Source organism: Aotus nancymaae, unplaced genomic scaffold (genome assembly GCF_030222135.1).
Source record: "Aotus nancymaae isolate 86718 unplaced genomic scaffold, 86718_ANA_hifiasm-v0.15.2.pri h1tg000083l, whole genome shotgun sequence".
NCBI lineage: Eukaryota > Metazoa > Chordata > Mammalia > Primates > Aotidae > Aotus > Aotus nancymaae.
The window spans coordinates 3,909,962-3,928,711 of record NW_026988498.1 but is presented as its reverse complement, the minus strand read 5'-3'; the positions used below and the strand labels follow the sequence as shown (position 1 = coordinate 3,928,711).

The window sequence follows — 18,750 nt, the reverse complement described above, 5'->3', positions numbered from 1 at the left end:
GTGGCCCCATAGTATCCCACATGGAATAGAAATACTACAGGCTGTCAAGATGCTTCCCTCGTTTCTTTCTCCTTCGTCCAGAACATGAAGGCCGGCAGCCTGGCCAGTCCCTCCTGCGCTAGACAGCAGGTAGCATCCTTTATCCGGCCTGCTGAGCGTCTGTGGCCCGTGCGGAGGGGACGAGCTGCCGGCTTCAGGCTGGCAGGTGCGCGGTGGGCCGTGCGCTGAGGGCCAGGCAGGCCTTCCCGCGTCCTCTGGCGACAGAAATGAAGCAAGTCCGCAAAGAAGCGTCTTGCACTTTGAGGGCGAGGAAGAAAGAGACGGGGGTGGGGGCGGGCAGGGGGTGTTGGCAAGAAACGGAGTAGGAGGTTCGACAGAGGAGACTGGCCCTTGGCAAAGTGTCACAGCCGCAGGATGGGAGGGTGTGGGAGGGGTCTGTGGCGCCAGCACAGGTGGTCCCTGCTGTGCGCGGCGAGGCTGGCTTGGAGTGCCTTCTCCCCAGAACTGAACCAGCCCGGCGTGGGGGGCTGGGGAGGCTCTGGTGGGGCTGAGGCGGGGAAGGCGGTGGACGGGGCGGGGCCTGGTGTGGGGGCGCGCAGGGAGGCGGGGCCCGGGTTGGAGGTGGTGGCGGCAGGCGGGGTCCTGGAAAGCGGCCGTTGTGGAGACGGGGCCAGGGGAGGCGGGGCCGGGACTGGGGAGATGGGGGAAATTCGGCCGTGGAGAGGCGGGGCTTGGGGCTGGGGACCTGGGGAATCTGGGTCCTGACTGGGGCCCAGGGAGGCGAGGCCCGGGCTAGGGGTGTACAGGGAGGAAGGGTCTGGTCTGCGGGCAGGAAAGGAGGGTCTGGGATTGGGAAAGGGAATGGGGAAGGCGGGGCCCGGATTTCAGGGGCGGGGAGGTGGGGTCTGGGCTGGGGGTGGGAGAGTTGGAGTCCTGGAGGGGACCGCGGGGTGGGCGGGGTCCAGCAGGGAACCGCGGGGTGGGCGGGGTCCGGGCTGGGCTCGGGGTGGGCGGGGTCCGGGCCGGGACTGTGTGGTGGGCGTCCCGGAGCGCGTCCGGCAGTGGCCGGAGCCCTGGGTGCTGCAAAGAGCGTCCCGCACCCTCGCCCCGCCATGCTCCTGCTGCTGGGGCTGTGCCTGGGGCTGTCCCTGTGCGTGGGGTCGCAGGAAGAGGCGCGGAGCTGGGGCCACTCTTCGGAGCAAGTAAGTGGAGCCGCGGGGACCCGGGCCTGGGCGCGGCCGCCCCCTTCCCTCCGCCGCTCCGGCCTCGGGGCTTCTGCCCGGGCCCCCTTGGACCGTCGCCCAGGCCCCCACCCGAGGCCCAGGGGTCCCCTCTGTGGATCACTCTGCCCCCGCCTGAGGCTTCCTGCAGAGCTGTGTCCGGGACTCGTCCTGCGGAGCTTTCTTGGCTGCTGCTCATTGCGCAGATTTCTGTTGGTCGTTGTTAATTTCGGAGGCAGCTGCAAAAGTTTCTATAATTACAATGTTTCTTCCTTACCACGCGTGGGGGGCAGTCTGCTGTTACCATCATTCCCAGTGGATCCAGGGAGAAAGGCAGTCTGAGAGAAGTTCCAGACTCCTGGAAGACAACTTTTCCCGTCGGAAAACCGGGAGAACACGACTTTCCCGTTTAGTGACTACCAGTGGTTTAGCATTTAAGGGTGGCCAGCAGCGAGAACCAAAGCGTCTGGGTTCCTCCAGTTGCTGGTCTGTGCGTTTGTCAGGATTTGCGTTTTAAATGTCTCTTAACCTCACAGGCGAATAAAACCTGCAAATATCAAATGTCAATAAAATGATGAATAGACTGGCATTTTTGTCTTTAAAAAGTATGAATAGGGTTCACACCAATAGCATTGAGATCTAACGCGCCACATGGCCCCGTCACAAAGTAGAAGTGCTGTTCACACACATGCAATTTAAATATTTAAGCCGTTTAGCTCCCAGCGTGTTTGTGCAGGGTGGAAGATGCAAGTAGGCGGACCTCTTCTCCCTTTTCCAGCCCCTGTTTTTCAGAGCAGAGTTAAAGACCAACTGCCTAAACATGAAGACGGTTTCATGCTCTCTGTCCTGTGAATGTGCTTAATAGCAAAGTGGAAGTAATGGCACCTCTCTAGGGAGGGAATAGCTAATAAAAGTCCCAGGAGGCATGGTAGTGGTGTTGGAGAAGTGCAGGCTTTGGCTGCAAAGAGACAGGCTGAGCTCTACTTAGTCGTGTGTTCTGGGCAAGTCCGTTCATCTCTCAGAGCCTTCAAGTCCTCATTGGTCAGGGCAGGGAATACGGCTCTTTTTGAGCAAAGTTGTAAGGACTCAGCTAGTTTGTGTTAAGGACCTGGTATACAGCGGGAACTCAATAACTGGAGATGTTTTAGCAAGTGGCTGAAGGCATGTGCTTGGTGCTGGGACGTGTGGGGTTGATTCTTGCTTCTGTCACTTATCAGCTCTGGGACCCTGGGTAACTTCCTTTCGGCCTCACATTCCTCTTCTGTGAAATGTGGAGAAAGGATAGGGTTGTGAGGACTGAATGAACTATGACACCAGAAGGGCTGAAAACACTGTCAGCACGTAATGCTGGCCTTGGGCTTAGATTCATGCTGCTGAAGTGCTGAGTGAAGGAATTTAGGGTAAAGATCTTGAAACTTTTTTGGGGGCGTGGAGACAGGAGAGTGTGGGATGGATGGAAACAAAGATTCTGTGTATGAACTAGGAAGACTGTTTAAACTCTAACATCTACAAGGTCAAGTAGGCTTAACAATCCTGGGACTTTCTGTCATAGATAAACATGTGTTTGACCTCTTTTAGTGATTTCATGCTGTCTTCAATCCAAGACAATATTTATCTTGAAAATGATTAAATCAGGAAAAAAAAAAACCTAAAGTATAAAGTTCTATGAACTTGCAATTTTACCTTTTATCCCTAATCCATTCTTTTTTTATTTTGTTTTTGTGATATAGGGTTTGAGGACATGGGCTCAGCATCAATATTCTGGGTTCAAATCCTGGGTCTGCACTTACTGAGGAGTTACTTAATGTTTATGAGCCTCTATCTCTGTATGGGGATGATGCAGTTACTTAACTAGAATTTTGAAGAGTGAAACAATTCAAATACTTAACTCTTAGAGCAGAACCTGGGAATGTAATGAGTGCTCTATTCTCAATCATTATGGTCTTTAAAATTATATGTAAACTTAATTTTTAAAAATGGAAGTCTATGCAAATCTTATGAAATTTTTATGTTCAGCTTCCTGAGTCCCACTTCCGTTGGTTTAGATCCATTAGGATTGGGATGGGGCCCCGATGATTCTGGTGCAGGTGGTCCATGGACCACACTTTTTTATTTGAGACAGAATCTCACTGTGGTGTCACCCAGGCTGGAGTGCGGTGGTGGGATCTCTGCTCTCTGTAACCTCCCACTCCCAGGTTCAAGTGATTCACATGCCTCAGCCTCTGAAGCAGATGGGATTACAGGTGTGCTTCATCACTCCCAGCTAATTTTTGTATTTTTAATAGAGACGGGGTTTCATCACGCTGGCCAGGCTGATTTCAAACTCCTGAGCTCAAGTGATTCACCTGCCCTGGTCTCCCAAAGTGCTGGGATTACAGGCATAAGCCACTGCACCCAGCGGCACACTTCGAATAGCAGTATTTTAAAAGAATCTTTTTGGCAATTAGTATTTAAAAGAAAGTCCCTTGTAGAAAAACTGTCTGCTACAGTTACCTGTTTTGTTAGTTTAAATTATATGGTTTCTTTAAATAAAGATAGAGTTATATTCCCATTATTATCAAAGCAGTTTTAAATGGACAAAATAGTAAAAGCCATCAGTTATGGAGTATCCGTAATGTCCCAGTGTCGTGGAGAGTTTGCTAGGAGCTTTATGTGAAAATAATAAGAGAGAATAATGTGCTCTTATTGAGTACGCCATGTGGTGCCAGACTGCCTGGGTTCAAATCTGGGCCCCGTCACTTACTGGCTGTGTGTTCTTGGGCAAGTCACTTAACGTCTCTGGGTCTCAGTTTCATCATCTGAAAGATAGAATTGTTAATAATTCCTACTGCATAGGCAGGGGTGGATCCAGGCTTTGAGAGGAAAGTGAAGTTTACACAATTTTCAGGGCCCTCTTGAAGGAAAAAAGTATCAAATTATGACTACAAAATTAGGTACCAAAATGACCATTTATTTAGAATCACAAAGAAAGTACAACAAATTACACACTTTGGCATTCTGACAGCACCACAAATGTCACCCATTTTTAGGGGCTTGCACAAGTGAGGCATCCTGGAGCTTACGTTTTATTAACTTCTAGATAATAACTACATTTTCATAAAATAATAAACACATTTCTGCTTTTATGGTTGTTTGAAGATTAAATGAGTTAATTCGGGCAAAGCATTTGCATAAACTCTCAGGTAATCTTAGCTGCTTTTGCTATTTATGCACAGCCTAGTTAAGTCTCTGACTACCGCTGTAACACCTCAGTGTACTCATTTGACAAAGGACAACCAGGAAGTCCTTTCCAGGAAGTGACGGCTGCAACAACCTACTATGTGCAAAGCCTGGGTTGGAGTGTGGGCGTGCTGAACACAAAAGCTGGGGCTCTCAGCGCCTCCTTCAGACAGCAAGCCACATTCACTTTTGTAGTTTAATTGGATTTGTTTAAATGCGATTTGTATTCATAGCTCATGGCACATACGTGATGTGCAATACATGCTGGTTGTAAATCAAACATCCATTGTGGTGATACATTTCTAATTCCCTGAATTGGACATTTCCAGATTTAAATTTTTTTTGTACATTCTCACTCAGAACTAAATCTTTGCATTTGAGGGGAATAAACAACAACAATCAAGACAGCTATTTTTTTTTTTTTTTAACTCTTTAAGAAACAAAGCCAGTGAAAGATGCTGCAAGCTACAGGCCACTCAATCACGTCTCCATTATGTGCAGGGCTGGATTGTTGAAATTAGTTTGTAGGGCAGAGTGTGGAAGGAGTATACTGGGGAAGAAATTCCAGAGATTTGGTCACTCCCAAAGCAGCCACATGTCATTTCTTGGGGACGGAAAGGAAGGGTGGGGAAGTCCTGAGAGCTGAGTGATGAGCTGTGTGTGACTTAGTGTTCCTAACTAGCACTTTCCCCAAGTCCTTGGATGCTCAGATATAAGGAGATCTTGCTTATCTTGTCATCAGAGTTGCTGCTGGGAATGCTGGTCAGGTGTTTCTGGAACTAAGGAACAGTAGGGTAGGTTGATTTAGAAAGACGGGGGCCAGAGGATGAAGACCTGAGCTTTTTTTAGGAGGAGGGTTCTGAACCACTCATTATTTTCTCACAAGCAACATCCAGTTTCCTGATTTTTATTTTCTCTCTCTCTCTCTCTCTCTCTCTCTCTCTCTCTTTTGAAACAGTCTCACTCTGTCACCCAGGCTGGAGTGCAGTGGTGTGATCTCGGTTCACTGCAACCTCTGCCTCTTAGGTTCAAGCGATTGTACTGCCTCAGCCTCCCAAGTAGCTGGGACTACAAGCGTGCACCACCAAGCCTGGCTACTTTTTGTATTTTTGTAGAGATGGGGTTTCACCATGTTGGCCAGGCTGGTCTTGAACTCCTGATCTCAGATAATGGGCCTGCCTTGACTTCATAAACTGCTGGGATTACAGGCATGAGCCAACATGCCTGGCCCCTGATTTTTCATAAGTAAAGAAAAGATACAGGGTGACTTGCCCAATGCCAGTTGCTTTTAAAAAATTTTAATAGATCTGCTGGGATTACAGGCATGAACCATTATTCCATAACTGATTACAGGCACAATGATTCATGCCTGTAATCCCAGCAGTTTGGGAGGCTGAGGTGGGCAGATGGCTTGAGCCCAGGAGTTCAAGACCAGCCTGGACAACATGGTTGAAACCCCATGTCTACTAAAAATAGAAAAATTAGCTGGGCATGGTGGTGTGCACCTGTAGTCCCAGGTACTTGGGAGGCTGAGGTGGGAGGATCACCTGAGCCTGGGTAGTCAAGGCTGCAGTGAGCCGTGATTACACCGCTGCATTCCAGCCTGGGTGATGTGAGTTGAGTCTCAAAAAACACTTAAAAAAAAATTCCTGGAAATTGTTTGGATTTTAACTGGAATATCAAGTTTCTTCTTCCATTACCAAGGTGATAGGCATCCCAAATTGCAAATGGTTAATAGCTAAACAACTTACAGCAATATTACTTTCAAGGAAGAAAAATTTTGGGTAAGTGATATAGAATTACCCAAATGGGAATGTTCTCAGACTAACTGTTCTCAGCCGACATGATAAATGGGATCTCAGGTGACTTTCCAACAACTAGCCCTTGGTTCTGTTCCAGGTCCTATAGCAGACCTCTAAGGCAATTGGCCCTTTAGTTTCTGGGTTTTGGTTTCAGCATTTCAGAATGCTCTCAGAAGAATGGGGCCAGGTGATGGATAAATTCCTTGTACGGATCCCTGTAGGAACTCGCAAATTCAGTCATTTGAAGGTGTTTGGCTGAGGCTGGCGTAAGTGTAATGCCTCTTGGATCTGTTAAGGCAGCAGTCCCCAAACTTTTTAGCACCAGGAAGTGGTTTCATGAAAGACAAGTTTTCCATGGACTGAGGGTGTGAGGGATAGTTTTGGGATGAAATTGCTCCACCTCAAATCATCAGGCATTAGTAAGAATCTCGTAAGGAGCACGCAACCTGGATTCCTTGCATGCACAGTTTACAGTAGGCTTTGCCTCCTCTGAGAATCTAATGCCTGGAGCATTAGGAGGCGGAGCTCAGGTGGTAATGACGTCTCACACCCTGCTCACCTCCTGCTGTGTGGCCCAGTTCCTAACAGGCCACCAACTGGTACCTGTCCATGGCCCCGGGGATGGGGACACCTGTGTTGTGGGACCTGGAATCATGGATACAGTGTTACAGCTCAAAAGGAAGAGTGGAGGATCTGAACCTTGCCTTTGCATCTCTCTTTAAGTCAGTTGGGTCATTAAGGCATCCATACCAAAGGTGGAGTGTCTATGCTCAAGAATTAGGCTTTGTTTCTCTCCTCCTGCCTCCTGTTCTCAAGATGACTCAAGTATCTATCACTTTTCTTCCTCTATCATGATCTGATGCTGTGATGGATCTTGGGAAGAAAAACAGAACCTCTATTAGTCCAGGTTAAAACATTTAAGCAGCACTTGCAGGTTTTTTTCCCAATTGATAACCGGGTAGGTTTGGAGATTCCACACTCCACAGCTCTGATGATGTTACTGCCAAGCCTTGTGCTAAGGAAGACTTCACCTCACCTTCTATTACCTGGCAGTGACGTTGCTGGGTCCATTTGTGTTAGACGCAGGTGCGGATCTATGAAACTGATGATTTCTGAGGATCATTCCTGTGTCGAACCTGATTCTCTTTGATGATTTCTGAGGATCGTTCCTATGTCGAACCTGATTCTCTTTGATGATTTCTGAGGCTCGTTCCTGTGTCGAACCTGATTCTCTTTAACTGATGATTTCTGAGGATCGTTCCTGTGTCGAACCTGATTCTCTTTAACTGATGATTTCTGAGGATCGTTCCTGTGTCGAACCTGATTCTCTTTAACTTTCTCCTTGTCTTTCATCCCAGTCCAAGACACATCTCCACAGCTAGCTCCAGCCCTGTCTCCATCATAAAGCCTTTCACGGTTACTCAGGAACATAATGACCTCTTCTTTCATCTATTTCCTTTGTAACTTATAAAACTTCCTTTATCTACTGTGCTTTTGTTAGTACATATAGTTTGTGAAAATTAGATAGTATGGTCCTTGGTGGCAGAGATGGTGGCTTACATTTTTCTTAATAAACATCGTGGTCTGGATATCTTCTGTTCTGATGCTGGAAAAATAACCTCAGCTGGGTAGCACCATCTCTTAAGTCTGTGATTTGGGGCCTCAAGGAAGTCAGTGGAAGCTCTAAGATGACTATTTATGGTAGTTTTGCCCTGAAGCTGGAGGTCAGGACCTCCTTTTCTGTACCCAGACTCCACCTCTAGTTTCTTAAAAGGCACCGGGAAAACATTCAAACAATAAAAAGGATCAGGAATTCTCAACTAAAAACGATGATGATATTAATGGCATTTTCACTTCCAATCCTAGCTGGCACCAGCAATCTACGTGTACTGGGAAGTTTTGGTTCTGGGTCAAGCTGAGTTGAAACTTGGACTGAAGTATGGCCATAGTGGTCCCCTGAGACCTCAGATAGTCATCTCAAAAATGAAAAACCAGCTTCTCGTTTTCTCCTTGAAGCATGCTTATTTTCTCGGAAAATCTATTTTACAAAAGAGAAAACTTCAAAGAAAATACTTTAGATCAATCAGGAACTTAATACCTGAGAAGGGCTGGGCTTTCTTTCAGATCATAGTTTTTTTAAGTGGTCCCCAGGCTATCCCACAATTTAGGGAGGGAAGGGCCAGAGACGATCCTACAGGACTGATAAAGAACATGCCAAGGGTCCCTCTGATGGCCTTCCTTTGACAGTCTCTTGTACATCTCATCTCATTTTATTTTATTAATTCATTTATTAAAAAAAATTTTTTTTTGAGATGGAGTCTCACTTTGTTGCCCATGCTGGAGTGCAGTGGCATGATCTTGGCTCACTGCAACCTCCACCTCCCAGGTTCAAGCGATTCTCCTGCCTCAGCCTCCTGAGTAGCTGGGAGTACAGGCATGTGCCACCAGGCCCAGCTAATTTTTGTATTTTTTATCAAAGACAGGGTTTCACCATGTTGACCAGGTTGGCTTTGAACTCCTGACCTCAGGTGATCCGCCTGCCTTGGCCTCCTAGAGTGTTGGGTTTACAGGCATGAGCCACTGCGCCTGGCCTCACCTCATTTTAGAATTCCAGAATGGATATACTCCTAGGAGGGCTTGGTATGTAAACCAAGAATAAAATTTGAAGGCCCGCCAACCATCTGAATGGACTTCCTCCTCTAGGCCAGGGCCCCTCTAAGTTTAACCTGAAAGGCTGGTTCAGACCATCATGGGAAGTGGGGGTCCGGGAAGTGGGGGTTTCACATGCTTCCTTGTACCCCTACAGCATGAACAACATCAACACGGATCTGAAGTTCTGATGAGAAACATTTGCAGTTGATTCTCTCCAAAACCTGCTTGCTACCTGGAGGCTTCATCGGCACGATAAAATTCTGGTCTCCACAACCTTTTATTATGACCTAGACATTCCTGTCTATTGACAATAACTCTTTCAACCAATTGCAGATCAGAAAATTTTGAAATCTACGCACAACCTGGAACCCTCCACAACCTTCTGGTCATCCCCCCTTTCTAGACTGAACCAACATATATCTTAAATGTATTTAATTGATGTCTCATGTTTCCCTAAAATGTATAAAACCAAGCAGCTGAGCCCCGACATCTTGGGTGCATATTCTCAGGATCTCCTGAGGGCTGTGTCATGCACCACGGTCACTCATATTTGGCTCAGAATCAATCTCTTCAGATATTTTACAGAGTCTGACTCTTTCGTCGATAGGTTCTTACTTAGAGTCAGGGTGGATGTCAGCCTAATCCTGTACTGTTTTTCTCCATCCCATGTTCTGTTAAATAGGAGGCTCTGTAATGGCTTAGAATGGTAACTTACAATATATATATATTTTTGGGTGGGGAGGTAAAGCAGGGAATGGGGTTAAAACGGTTTCTGTTATACTTTCAGTCTTCAAAACAGAAATATCTTCATTTTGTCAGGACTTGAGGTAACGCAAAAAAGTTTAAAGAACAAAGTGTCAGTCATTCAAAGGTAGCAGCCATCGATTAGCACTTTGATGCACATTCTACACATGAAACATACTTACAAAAACGGGATAGTGTTACATATAGTGTTTTGTTACCTGATTTATTCACTTAAAATTGTGTCACAAATACATCTCTCAGGATAGACTAGGCTATGCTGTGGTACCCAACAAGCCCCAATTCTTGATGTCTTAAACAATAAAGTCTTACGTCTTGCGTATACACCTGGCCCGTCTTGGGTCAGCAGTGGGGCAGCTCTGCACCTGCTGGTCACTGTGAACTTGGCCTTCGTGGAGCAGCCATTGCCCCAAACATTGCTAATCACTATGCTGAATAAAAGGCAGTTCTGGGACATTGAACATTAACTTAATGCTTGACTCAGAAGTGACTAATGCTACTTAACATTCATAACTTATTGGCCAGGACTAGTCACGTGACCCTATCTACCCACAAGGAGTAATCCCTCTGGCAGAGAACTAGGAAAATGTCTGGAGAGCAACACTGAAGTCTAGTGAAATGAATGTTGATTCATGTTTGTAAATGTAGGTACAGGTCCTTATTTTCAGTAGCTGTGTTGTACTAATCATGTACATTTATCAATGTATCATAGTCTACTTACCTGAACCACATTTGCAGGGCCTTTGAGGCTATTTCTAATTATGAGCAATTGTTTTAAAAGTTGCCAAAAATTGGCTGGGCACGATGGCTCATGCCTGTAATCCCAGCACTTTGGAAGGCCGAGGCGGGCGGATCACAAGGTCAAGAGATCGAGACCATTCTGGCCAATGTGGTGAAACCCTGTCTCCACCAGAAAGTACAAAAATTAGCCAGGCATGGTGGTGCATGCCTGTAGTCACACAGTTACTCAGGAGGTTGAGGCAGAAGAATTGCTTGAATCCTGGGAGCGGAGGTTGCAGTGAGCCGAGATCGTGCCACTGCACTCCAGCCTGGCAACAGAGCAAGACTCCGTCTCAAAAAAAAAAAACAAAAAAAACATAGACATGAAGTCTAGGTATATTTTTTAATGTTTTTGATCGACATTGTAAAATTACCCTCCAGAAAGGAAGGAGAATGTATTACTCCCAGCAATAATAGTTTACACTTCTATTAGTTGATCAGATTTGCCATAAGTAGTTTACACTTCTATTAGTTGATCAGATTTGCCATAAGTAATGTCCAAACAACCAGCTAAGATTTTAAAATTAGTCCAGAGGGGCTGGTTAATTAATTATTAATGAGATTTTTTTTTAAAGATAATTTTTGGTTGGGTGCAGTGGCTCATGCCTATAATCTCAGCACTTTGATAGGCCGAGGTGAGAAGTTTGCTTGACCCTAGGAGTTTGAGACCAGTCTGGGCAACATAGTGAGACCCTGTCTTTACAAAAAATACAAACATGAGCCAGATGTGGTGGCTCGTGCCTTTAGTCCCAGCTACTTGGGAGGTTGGAGTGGGGGGAATCGCTTGAGCCAGAGAGGTTGAGCCTGCAGTGAGCTGTGATCCCACCACTGCACTCCAACCTGAGCAACAGAGTGAGACCATGTCAAAAAAAAAAAAAAAAAAGATGATTTGATTGATCACATTCCCACATCCCTCCTCTGCCTGTGGAAGAATATAAGAAATCTCCCAGAAAAGACCTGATAAAGAAAATTCAAAAAAAGTTCAGTTTTATTTCAGAGTTTCCTGGAATTTTAAGTTGAATAGTGAACCCAGTGGAGTTAAGACTGAATATCTTTTATTTATTGTAATAGACACAGTAGCAAAGAGTTTAACTTGAAGCCCCAAATAAAATGAAACAAAATACAAATACTCTAATTATCTTTTTGTTCTTGTCATTTCTTCCATTCTCCTCTTACAGATAGAAGGACACTCAGGTGATGAGGTCGTGTGACGTTTGGGTTAAGAGTCAACCAGGTCTGACAGGGCTGAATTCTAATTCTGTCCTGGAAACAGACTCCCTGATAAAAAGTCTAACTGCTTTTCAGGATAGAAAGGGCTTTTGGTGAATTTGAATAGATTTCAACTCCCTTGTATAACTCATTTAAGAATGACCTCACAACCATATTTCATGTCTCTTCTCCTTTTTAAAAATCACCTTTTTAACAGTCTCTTCTCTTTTATAGGTTGGACTCAGAGTCCCGAGGCAAGTCAGACTGCTGCAGAGGCTGGTAGGTGTATTCATGGTGTAGCTCCAAAGTTTCTTCCCTCACTCTTCTATTTATTTTGAACCGGGTGTCCATTTTGCTTGCAGATCCTCCAAAATATATAAAGTTGCTCGTACAAAAATTCTGAGATGAAACAGCATAGCTGAGTCTTTTATAAGGCTTTCTTTAAGTGGATTTTTTTTTTTTTTTTTCTGGAAAGAGATGATTATTTCAGTAGGACTAGAAACACAAAGGTCTTTGCAGGCTTGTTTTTTAAAGCCTAAATATAACTTTTATTTATTTTTGTGACATCCTTACCCAGGAAATAAGAGCTTTGTTGTAAAGTAAACAACTAAAGCAATCAAAGAATTCACATTTGTAGACTAAAGCATCACGTAATGAAAGTTGGACAGGCTCTCAGTGCATGCTGGAGGCTAAGAGATTGGAACTGGGCAAATGTTCAGAAACTCTAAGAGCTTATTTGAAACGACCTCAGTTCTTCCTTACTACTGTGCATGCAGTGAAATATCAAAATATAGAGCCATGCCTTTATTCAAGCCCTCCCTGCACCTGGCCAGTGTTGGAGTGGGTTCAGATTTCTTGTCATTACCAGTATCACAATCGTGACCATCTTTGTTTGGATTGGGATTTTGGATTAAAAAAAATTTTTTTTTCTTGGCTTTCTCATCTTCTTTCCCTCTTCTGATCCTCCCAATCTTGCCTCCCCATACCCCAAATTCATTAGCCTTGTATTCCTTCTTTCGTGTTTTTTCCATGTTCACATAATCCTAGACAAACATATATGTACATAAACATGTCAAGAACTGTGAAGAGGCTGAGATTTAAAGCTACTTACAAGCTAATAAATTAGTTACCATTTCATGGATGCTAGCAGAAAGCAGGAGACTCCTGGGTCAGAGACAAAGGACAATTGATTACTCACAGTAATAGCAGTAGTCAGAGCATGTGTGCCATTCCCCCAGCCCAGTTCCCATAAGGTGACAGAGGCGGCCAGGTGACGCCTGCCATGCAGTTGGTTTGCATTGCATGAAAGGAGCCCACCCTTAACTTAGGGCACTTGACTCTTTAATAATGAGCACTGAGCCTGCCTGGTCTTTGCTCCTGGAGGGAGATATTTTCTTTATTATTCTGCACGTTAAGCCAACCTGTCTTCTTCCCTGAAGGGAGATATCACCTGTCTTCCAAGGCTGTTCACTGTACATTTGTAAAGGTAGTTCCCAGCAAAGGCAGCTAGAGTCTCTGCTTGCAAATTGCACAGAAACACCAGAGATTCATGGAGAATAGCCTCCCAACAATACGTACATACACGTATTCATTCATTCACTCATTCAATCATTGAACAAATATTTTTTCAAGTACCTGCCACTTGCCCAGACTGTTCTAGGCATTGGAGATACAGCAATAAGAGAACAGACAAAAACGCCTTGTCTTTCATAGAGCTTGAACTCTAAAGGGGGCAGAGATAGATAAAAAACACAAAGTAAATAAATCAATCAATCGTAAGCATATTGATAATTGAGAAGATGGCAAGGGCCAGTGAGAAATAGAATGCAGCAGGGGAAGTTGGGGGCCTAAGGTACATTTGCACAAGAGGGACTACGGATCATTGCTCTAAAACCACGGGCGCATGTGACAGCTCATGTTGACCGAGTGCTTACTGCGTGCCAGGCATTGTTCTAGGTGCTTTATGTGTCATGACTCAATTACTCTTTTTTTTTTTTTTTTTGAGACAGAGTCTGGCCCTTGTTGCCCAGGCTGGAGTGCAGTGGTGGGTTCTCGGCTCACTGCTACCTCCTCCTCCCGGGTTCAAGCGATTCTCCTGCCTCAGCCTCCTGAGTAGCTGGGATTACAGGCACCCGCCACCACGCCTGGCTAATTTTTGTACTTTTAGTAGAGACAGGTTTTGCCATGTTGGCCAGCTGGTCTCGAAGTCCTGACCTCAGGTGATCTGCCCGTCTTGGCCTCCCAAAGTGCTGGAATTACAGGCGTGAGCCACCCTGCCCCGGCCATCAATTACTCTTATAACAATTCTTCGAGACATTTTACAGATGAGAAAACAGATTCAGAGAGAGTGAGTAACTTTCCCAAGACAACACAGCTGGGAAGAGGTGGTAGAGCCAGGATTTGAGTCTAATTCAAGGTCCAAGTCCAGGTTCTTAACTAATACACCAAATGGGCCTCTCAATTTTGTGTATTTCTGTCTGTATTTATATTTATATGTGTTATAATTTACTAAACATTCTTTTATTGATGAACTCTCAATTTATTAACAGGTTTTTTCACCCCGTATACAATGCTTCAATAAACACTTTCATTTCTTCTTTTATGCAGGTGCCTTTAATTCTACAACATATATTTTCAATAGGAGGATTACTGATTCAAAGTGCATATATATTTTAAATTTTGCTGGGCTTGGTGGCTTCATGCCTGCAATCCCAGCAGTTTGGGAGGCTGAGGCGGGTGAATCATCTGAGGTCCGTAGTTTGAGACCAGCCTGGCCAACATGGTGAAACCTTGTCTCTACTGAAAAATACAAAAATTAGTCGGGTGTGGTGGCACATGCCAATAATCCCAGCTACTCGGGAGGCTGAGGCAGGAAGATCATTTGAACCCGGGAGGCGGAGGTTGCAGTGAGTTGAGATCACGCCACTGCACTCCAGCTTGGGTGACAGAGCAATACTCTGTCCCCCTAAAAATTTTTTTTTGATAGATGTCAGATTAATTTTTGAATACTATTACTGTTAACACTATCTGTATTCATTCCATGTCTATCAGCAATGATGAATACACACATTTCTGCAAGCAATTGATAAAACTACTCTTTTTCTCTTTTTAATTTGCCAGTCTTTACTTAGGAAGTAATATCTCATTGTTCCTTTAACTTGCATTTCCCTGCCTGTGTATGAATTTGGAATTTTTTCTTTTATTGCTCAAACCAGTCTCCATAACAAGGATTTGAACATTTTAAGTTATGCTCGTTAGCCATCCACGGTCATTCTCCTGTGAGTTGCTTTTTAAAATAAAGTCCTTTGCCTTTCTTTCTCTTTCTTTCTTCTTTCTTTCTTTTCTTTCCTTCTTTCTCTCTCTTTCTTTCTCTCTTTCTGTCACTCTCTCTCTTTCTTTCTTACTTTTTATCTTCCTTTCCCTTCTGTCTTTTCTTTTCTCTTTTCTTTTTTGACAGAGTCTGGCTTTTGCCCAGGCTGCAGTGGTGCAATCTTGGCTCACTGCAACCTCTCCTCCCAGGTTCAAGTGATTCTCCTGCCTCAGCCTCCTAAGTAGCTGGGATTACAGGCACGTGCCACCATGCCCGGCTAATTGTTTGTATTTTTAGTAGAGACGGGGATTCACCGTGTTAGCCAGGATGGTCTCGTCTCCTGACCTCGTGATCCGCCCAGCTCGGCTGCCCATCTTTCTATTGTGTTTTTTATCCACCTCATTGTCAATTTATCAGAGAGCTTTGTATGTTATAGATACCTTCTCTCTTCTAAACTGGAAGTTTTCCTCTAGAAATCTGTCATTTATTAACTTTGTTTATGCTATATTTGCCACGTAAAAGTGCTCAGTTCCTAAGTAATAAATAGTTTATGTTTTCCTTTCTAGCCTCTAAGTGTACAAATATTTTCTTGACTCCCTGGCTTAGACCATTTTATAACCTCTTAGATTTTCTTAGAAACTTCTTAGAATTTTGAAAGTCTTACTTTTACAAGTATCATAGATTTTTAACACAAACTTTATTGACCACCCAGTCGATACTGGAATGATCTTTCCAGTAGTAGACCTGGCGCTTCACTCTTGCGTGAATGTCTTCAGTGAGTCCACATCCCCTGTGGGATAAACTCCAAGGACATGTGTGACCCTGTGTCCTGCGGCTCCTGCTTGCCTCTGGAGCTCAGTTCATCCTTTGAGTCTCCTTCTAGCCTGTGCTCTTGCCATCTCCCTCCAGTTGTCATTCTCTGAGTGTTCCGTGCTTGAATTAATGAACAGAATGTGAATGGCAACAGCTGGAACTCCCGTAACATTGCCAGGACCGCAGGAATTTATTTGATTTTATTCTGAATTAATTAGACACCCTTTTTATGAAGCTCCCTGGCATCACATACACACAAAATATTTACTCTTTGGAAAGCAGGGGGATCTTTGTGTGTGAGTTTCCATGGTGCTGAACAGATCCTGGCCTGGCTTTCCCAAGATCATTCACTGCCATCATTTAACCTCCTGACTGCAGGATCTGTCCTGGTGTCTGCTTTGCAGCAGGTATTCTACAGTTTTTACTCAGGATTTGTTTCCAGCGGGTGTGGTAAGACACACAGACACAGAAATGACTGATGTGAAGGAGGAAGCTCATACTCACAGATCCCTGGAGGCAGAGGCGGCAGCACACCACACCAGGCCACACCGGGAGGCACCTGGGTGGGTCAGGAGCAGAAGGTGCAGAGGACAGCACGTGTCTCAGAGCCTGCACTGGGGTTTTCATGGGAAGGACTGGGCGAGGCGGGGGTAGCGGGTAGGCTGAGGAGGGTTAGGATTGGCTCTGGGGTGGCCCCTAGTTATCTGCTACCTAGTCCTGGGGTGATTTGGGGAAGTATTGGCTTGGTGCATGAATTTGACTTTTTTTTTTTTTTTTGAGACACTCACTCACTCTGTGGCCCAGGCTGGAGTGCAGTGGCATGATCTCAGCTCACTACAACCTCCGCCTCCCAGGTTCAAGCGATTCTCGTGCCTCAGCCTCCCAAGTACCTGGGATTACAGGCACACATTGCCACGCCCAACTAATTTCCATAATTTTAGTAGAGACGGGTCTTGCCATACTGGCCAGGCTGGTCTCAAACTCCTGACCTCAGGTGATCACCTATCCTGGCCTCCCAAAGTGCTGGAATTACAGGCGTCAGCCACCACGCCCAGCTGAGGTGCATGAGTTTGATACGGGAGATGGTTGAATGTGTGGCTCTGGACTGATCAGTTTACATATCAAAGGTGTGCTTGCAGTGGGGTTGTCTGCTGTTCCTAGGAACGAGCCAGCCTGGGATGGAAGGTCTTTCCAGGATCAAAGCTCTAAATGTCAGAGCGTCAAGAACATAGAAAACAAGGAAACATGGCCAATACAGCCGGTGGCATGACTCTGGGCATCACACCTTGCTGAGGACTAGTCATGTGTGTGTCTGTGTGCCAGGTGCCCAACTGACCATCGTGCTGTCTCCTGTTCAGGAAGTGCATGGAATAGGGATGGTGTCTTTCATATATACAAATAAAAATGGCATTTTGTTTTCCTTCTCCTCTAAATATAACGAAACATCACTAAGTATTAGCACAAGTTGGTGATTCAGAACTGATGCCATTTCCTATCTACAGAAGGGTAAAATGATTCCCCCAAAGTGGTAAATCCAGCAGTCAGAGAAGTGCCTTTGTCTTATGTTTCATTCAATCACAACATGGGCTGTATTGTTTTTCTCAGAAAGGAGAAGCATTAAGGGTTAGTAAAGAGGTGGGACTTGGAGTCAGCCGACTGCCATGCTCCAGCCTTCTCTCTAAAACCAAGAGGAGCAGAGTTAGGTGATTTCTAGAGTTCCCTCCCACCTCCTTCTAATGGTCAATAAAGAATGGTTAGACTGAAATAAAGCAATGAAAGGTTAATTTTCTATGAAGAGGTGCTGTGGCCTGAGTGCTGGCAAAGGCAGTCCTAACCGTTCCTCCACTACATTTCCAGATGGCATCTTGGGTGACTCAGGATGTCCTTGGGTGGCTTGATTTTAAGTGCCTCACATGAGTCATACCCAAAGCTTTGGTCCCTTGAGCAATTAAGACACTCCCTGCCTCAAATGACTTTTCCATCTGTGTTGCCTTTGTAGGAAAAAATAATGAAGAAATTATCTATGTCACAGGAAGATTTTTTTTTTTTGCCACTATTTTCCAGCGGACATCCCAAAACAGAATTATTACTTAAATAGAAATATGGAAAGCATGTTGGATTTTTAAGAATCGTGCACTGGGAAAAAGTGAGGCCACTGTTTTACATCCTTCCTTTATGACACATTTTCACGAGCCTCTGCCATTCAAAGTTCTCGCTTTTTAGCACATTTCCTGTGCTACCTGCCTGTCCGATATTCTTCTCATAGCATGCTCTCCTTTCTAGTCATTGATCTGGGAGTGTGCTGTCATTCATTTCCACTTCTGTGTCTTCCGTGCTCTTAGAACGTTCTTTCTGTTCTCTTTCACCACATGCAAGTACTACATCTGTTTTAAAAACCTTTTCTTACTTTCACAGACCTCACTGATTTATCTTTCTTCTCAACACTGGAAAGTCTTGTAGTCAAGGTCTCTATCTATTCATCCATTAATCTATCCATTCACCCATTCCTATATCCCCCATATCTTTAGATATGAAATATTAAAATCCATATGTATTTTTAGTTTTTCTCTATCTTGGGACCTGCAGGTAAAAAAATAACACTGTGTTAAGCACTATTATGTCGCATGGTCTAAATAGAAACTGTTTCTAATGCAAAGAAGAAGGAGGAGGAGGAGGGGAAGGGGAAGAAGAAGGAGGAGGGGAAGAAGAAGGAGGAGGAAGAGGAGGGGAAGGGGAAGAAGAAGGAAGAAGGAGGAGGGGAAGGGGAAGAAGAAAAAGGGGGAAGAAAAAGAAGGAAGAAGGAGGAGGAGGAGGGGAAGGGGAAGAAGAAGGAGGAGGAGGAGGGGAAGGGGAAGAAGAAGGAGGAGGAGGAGGGGAAGGGGAAGAAGAAGGAGGAGGAGGAGGGGAAGGGGAAGAAGAAGGAGGAGGAGGGGAAGGGGAAGAAGAAGGAGGAGGAAGAGGAGGGGAAGGGGAAGAAGAAGGA

General features: G+C 45.0%; 1 protein-coding gene across 2 annotated transcripts in view; it reads left to right on the top strand.

Annotated features, from left to right (window-relative positions):
• The first annotated feature begins 1,058 nt into the window (after nt 1–1,058).
• ITIH5 (inter-alpha-trypsin inhibitor heavy chain 5) overlaps nt 1,059–18,750 on the top strand; it is a 92,909-nt gene continuing 75,217 nt past the window's right edge. Inside the window, exons 1-2 of one of the 2 annotated variants that reach the window (XM_021670608.2) lie at nt 1,059–1,202; nt 11,879–11,923. In XM_021670608.2, the coding sequence (XP_021526283.2) occupies nt 1,113–1,202; nt 11,879–11,923 (135 nt within the window). In that variant the 5' untranslated portion in view covers nt 1,059–1,112. The remainder of the gene's footprint in view (nt 1,203–11,878; nt 11,924–18,750) is intronic. The other variant, XM_021670607.2, reaches the window with a different exon arrangement.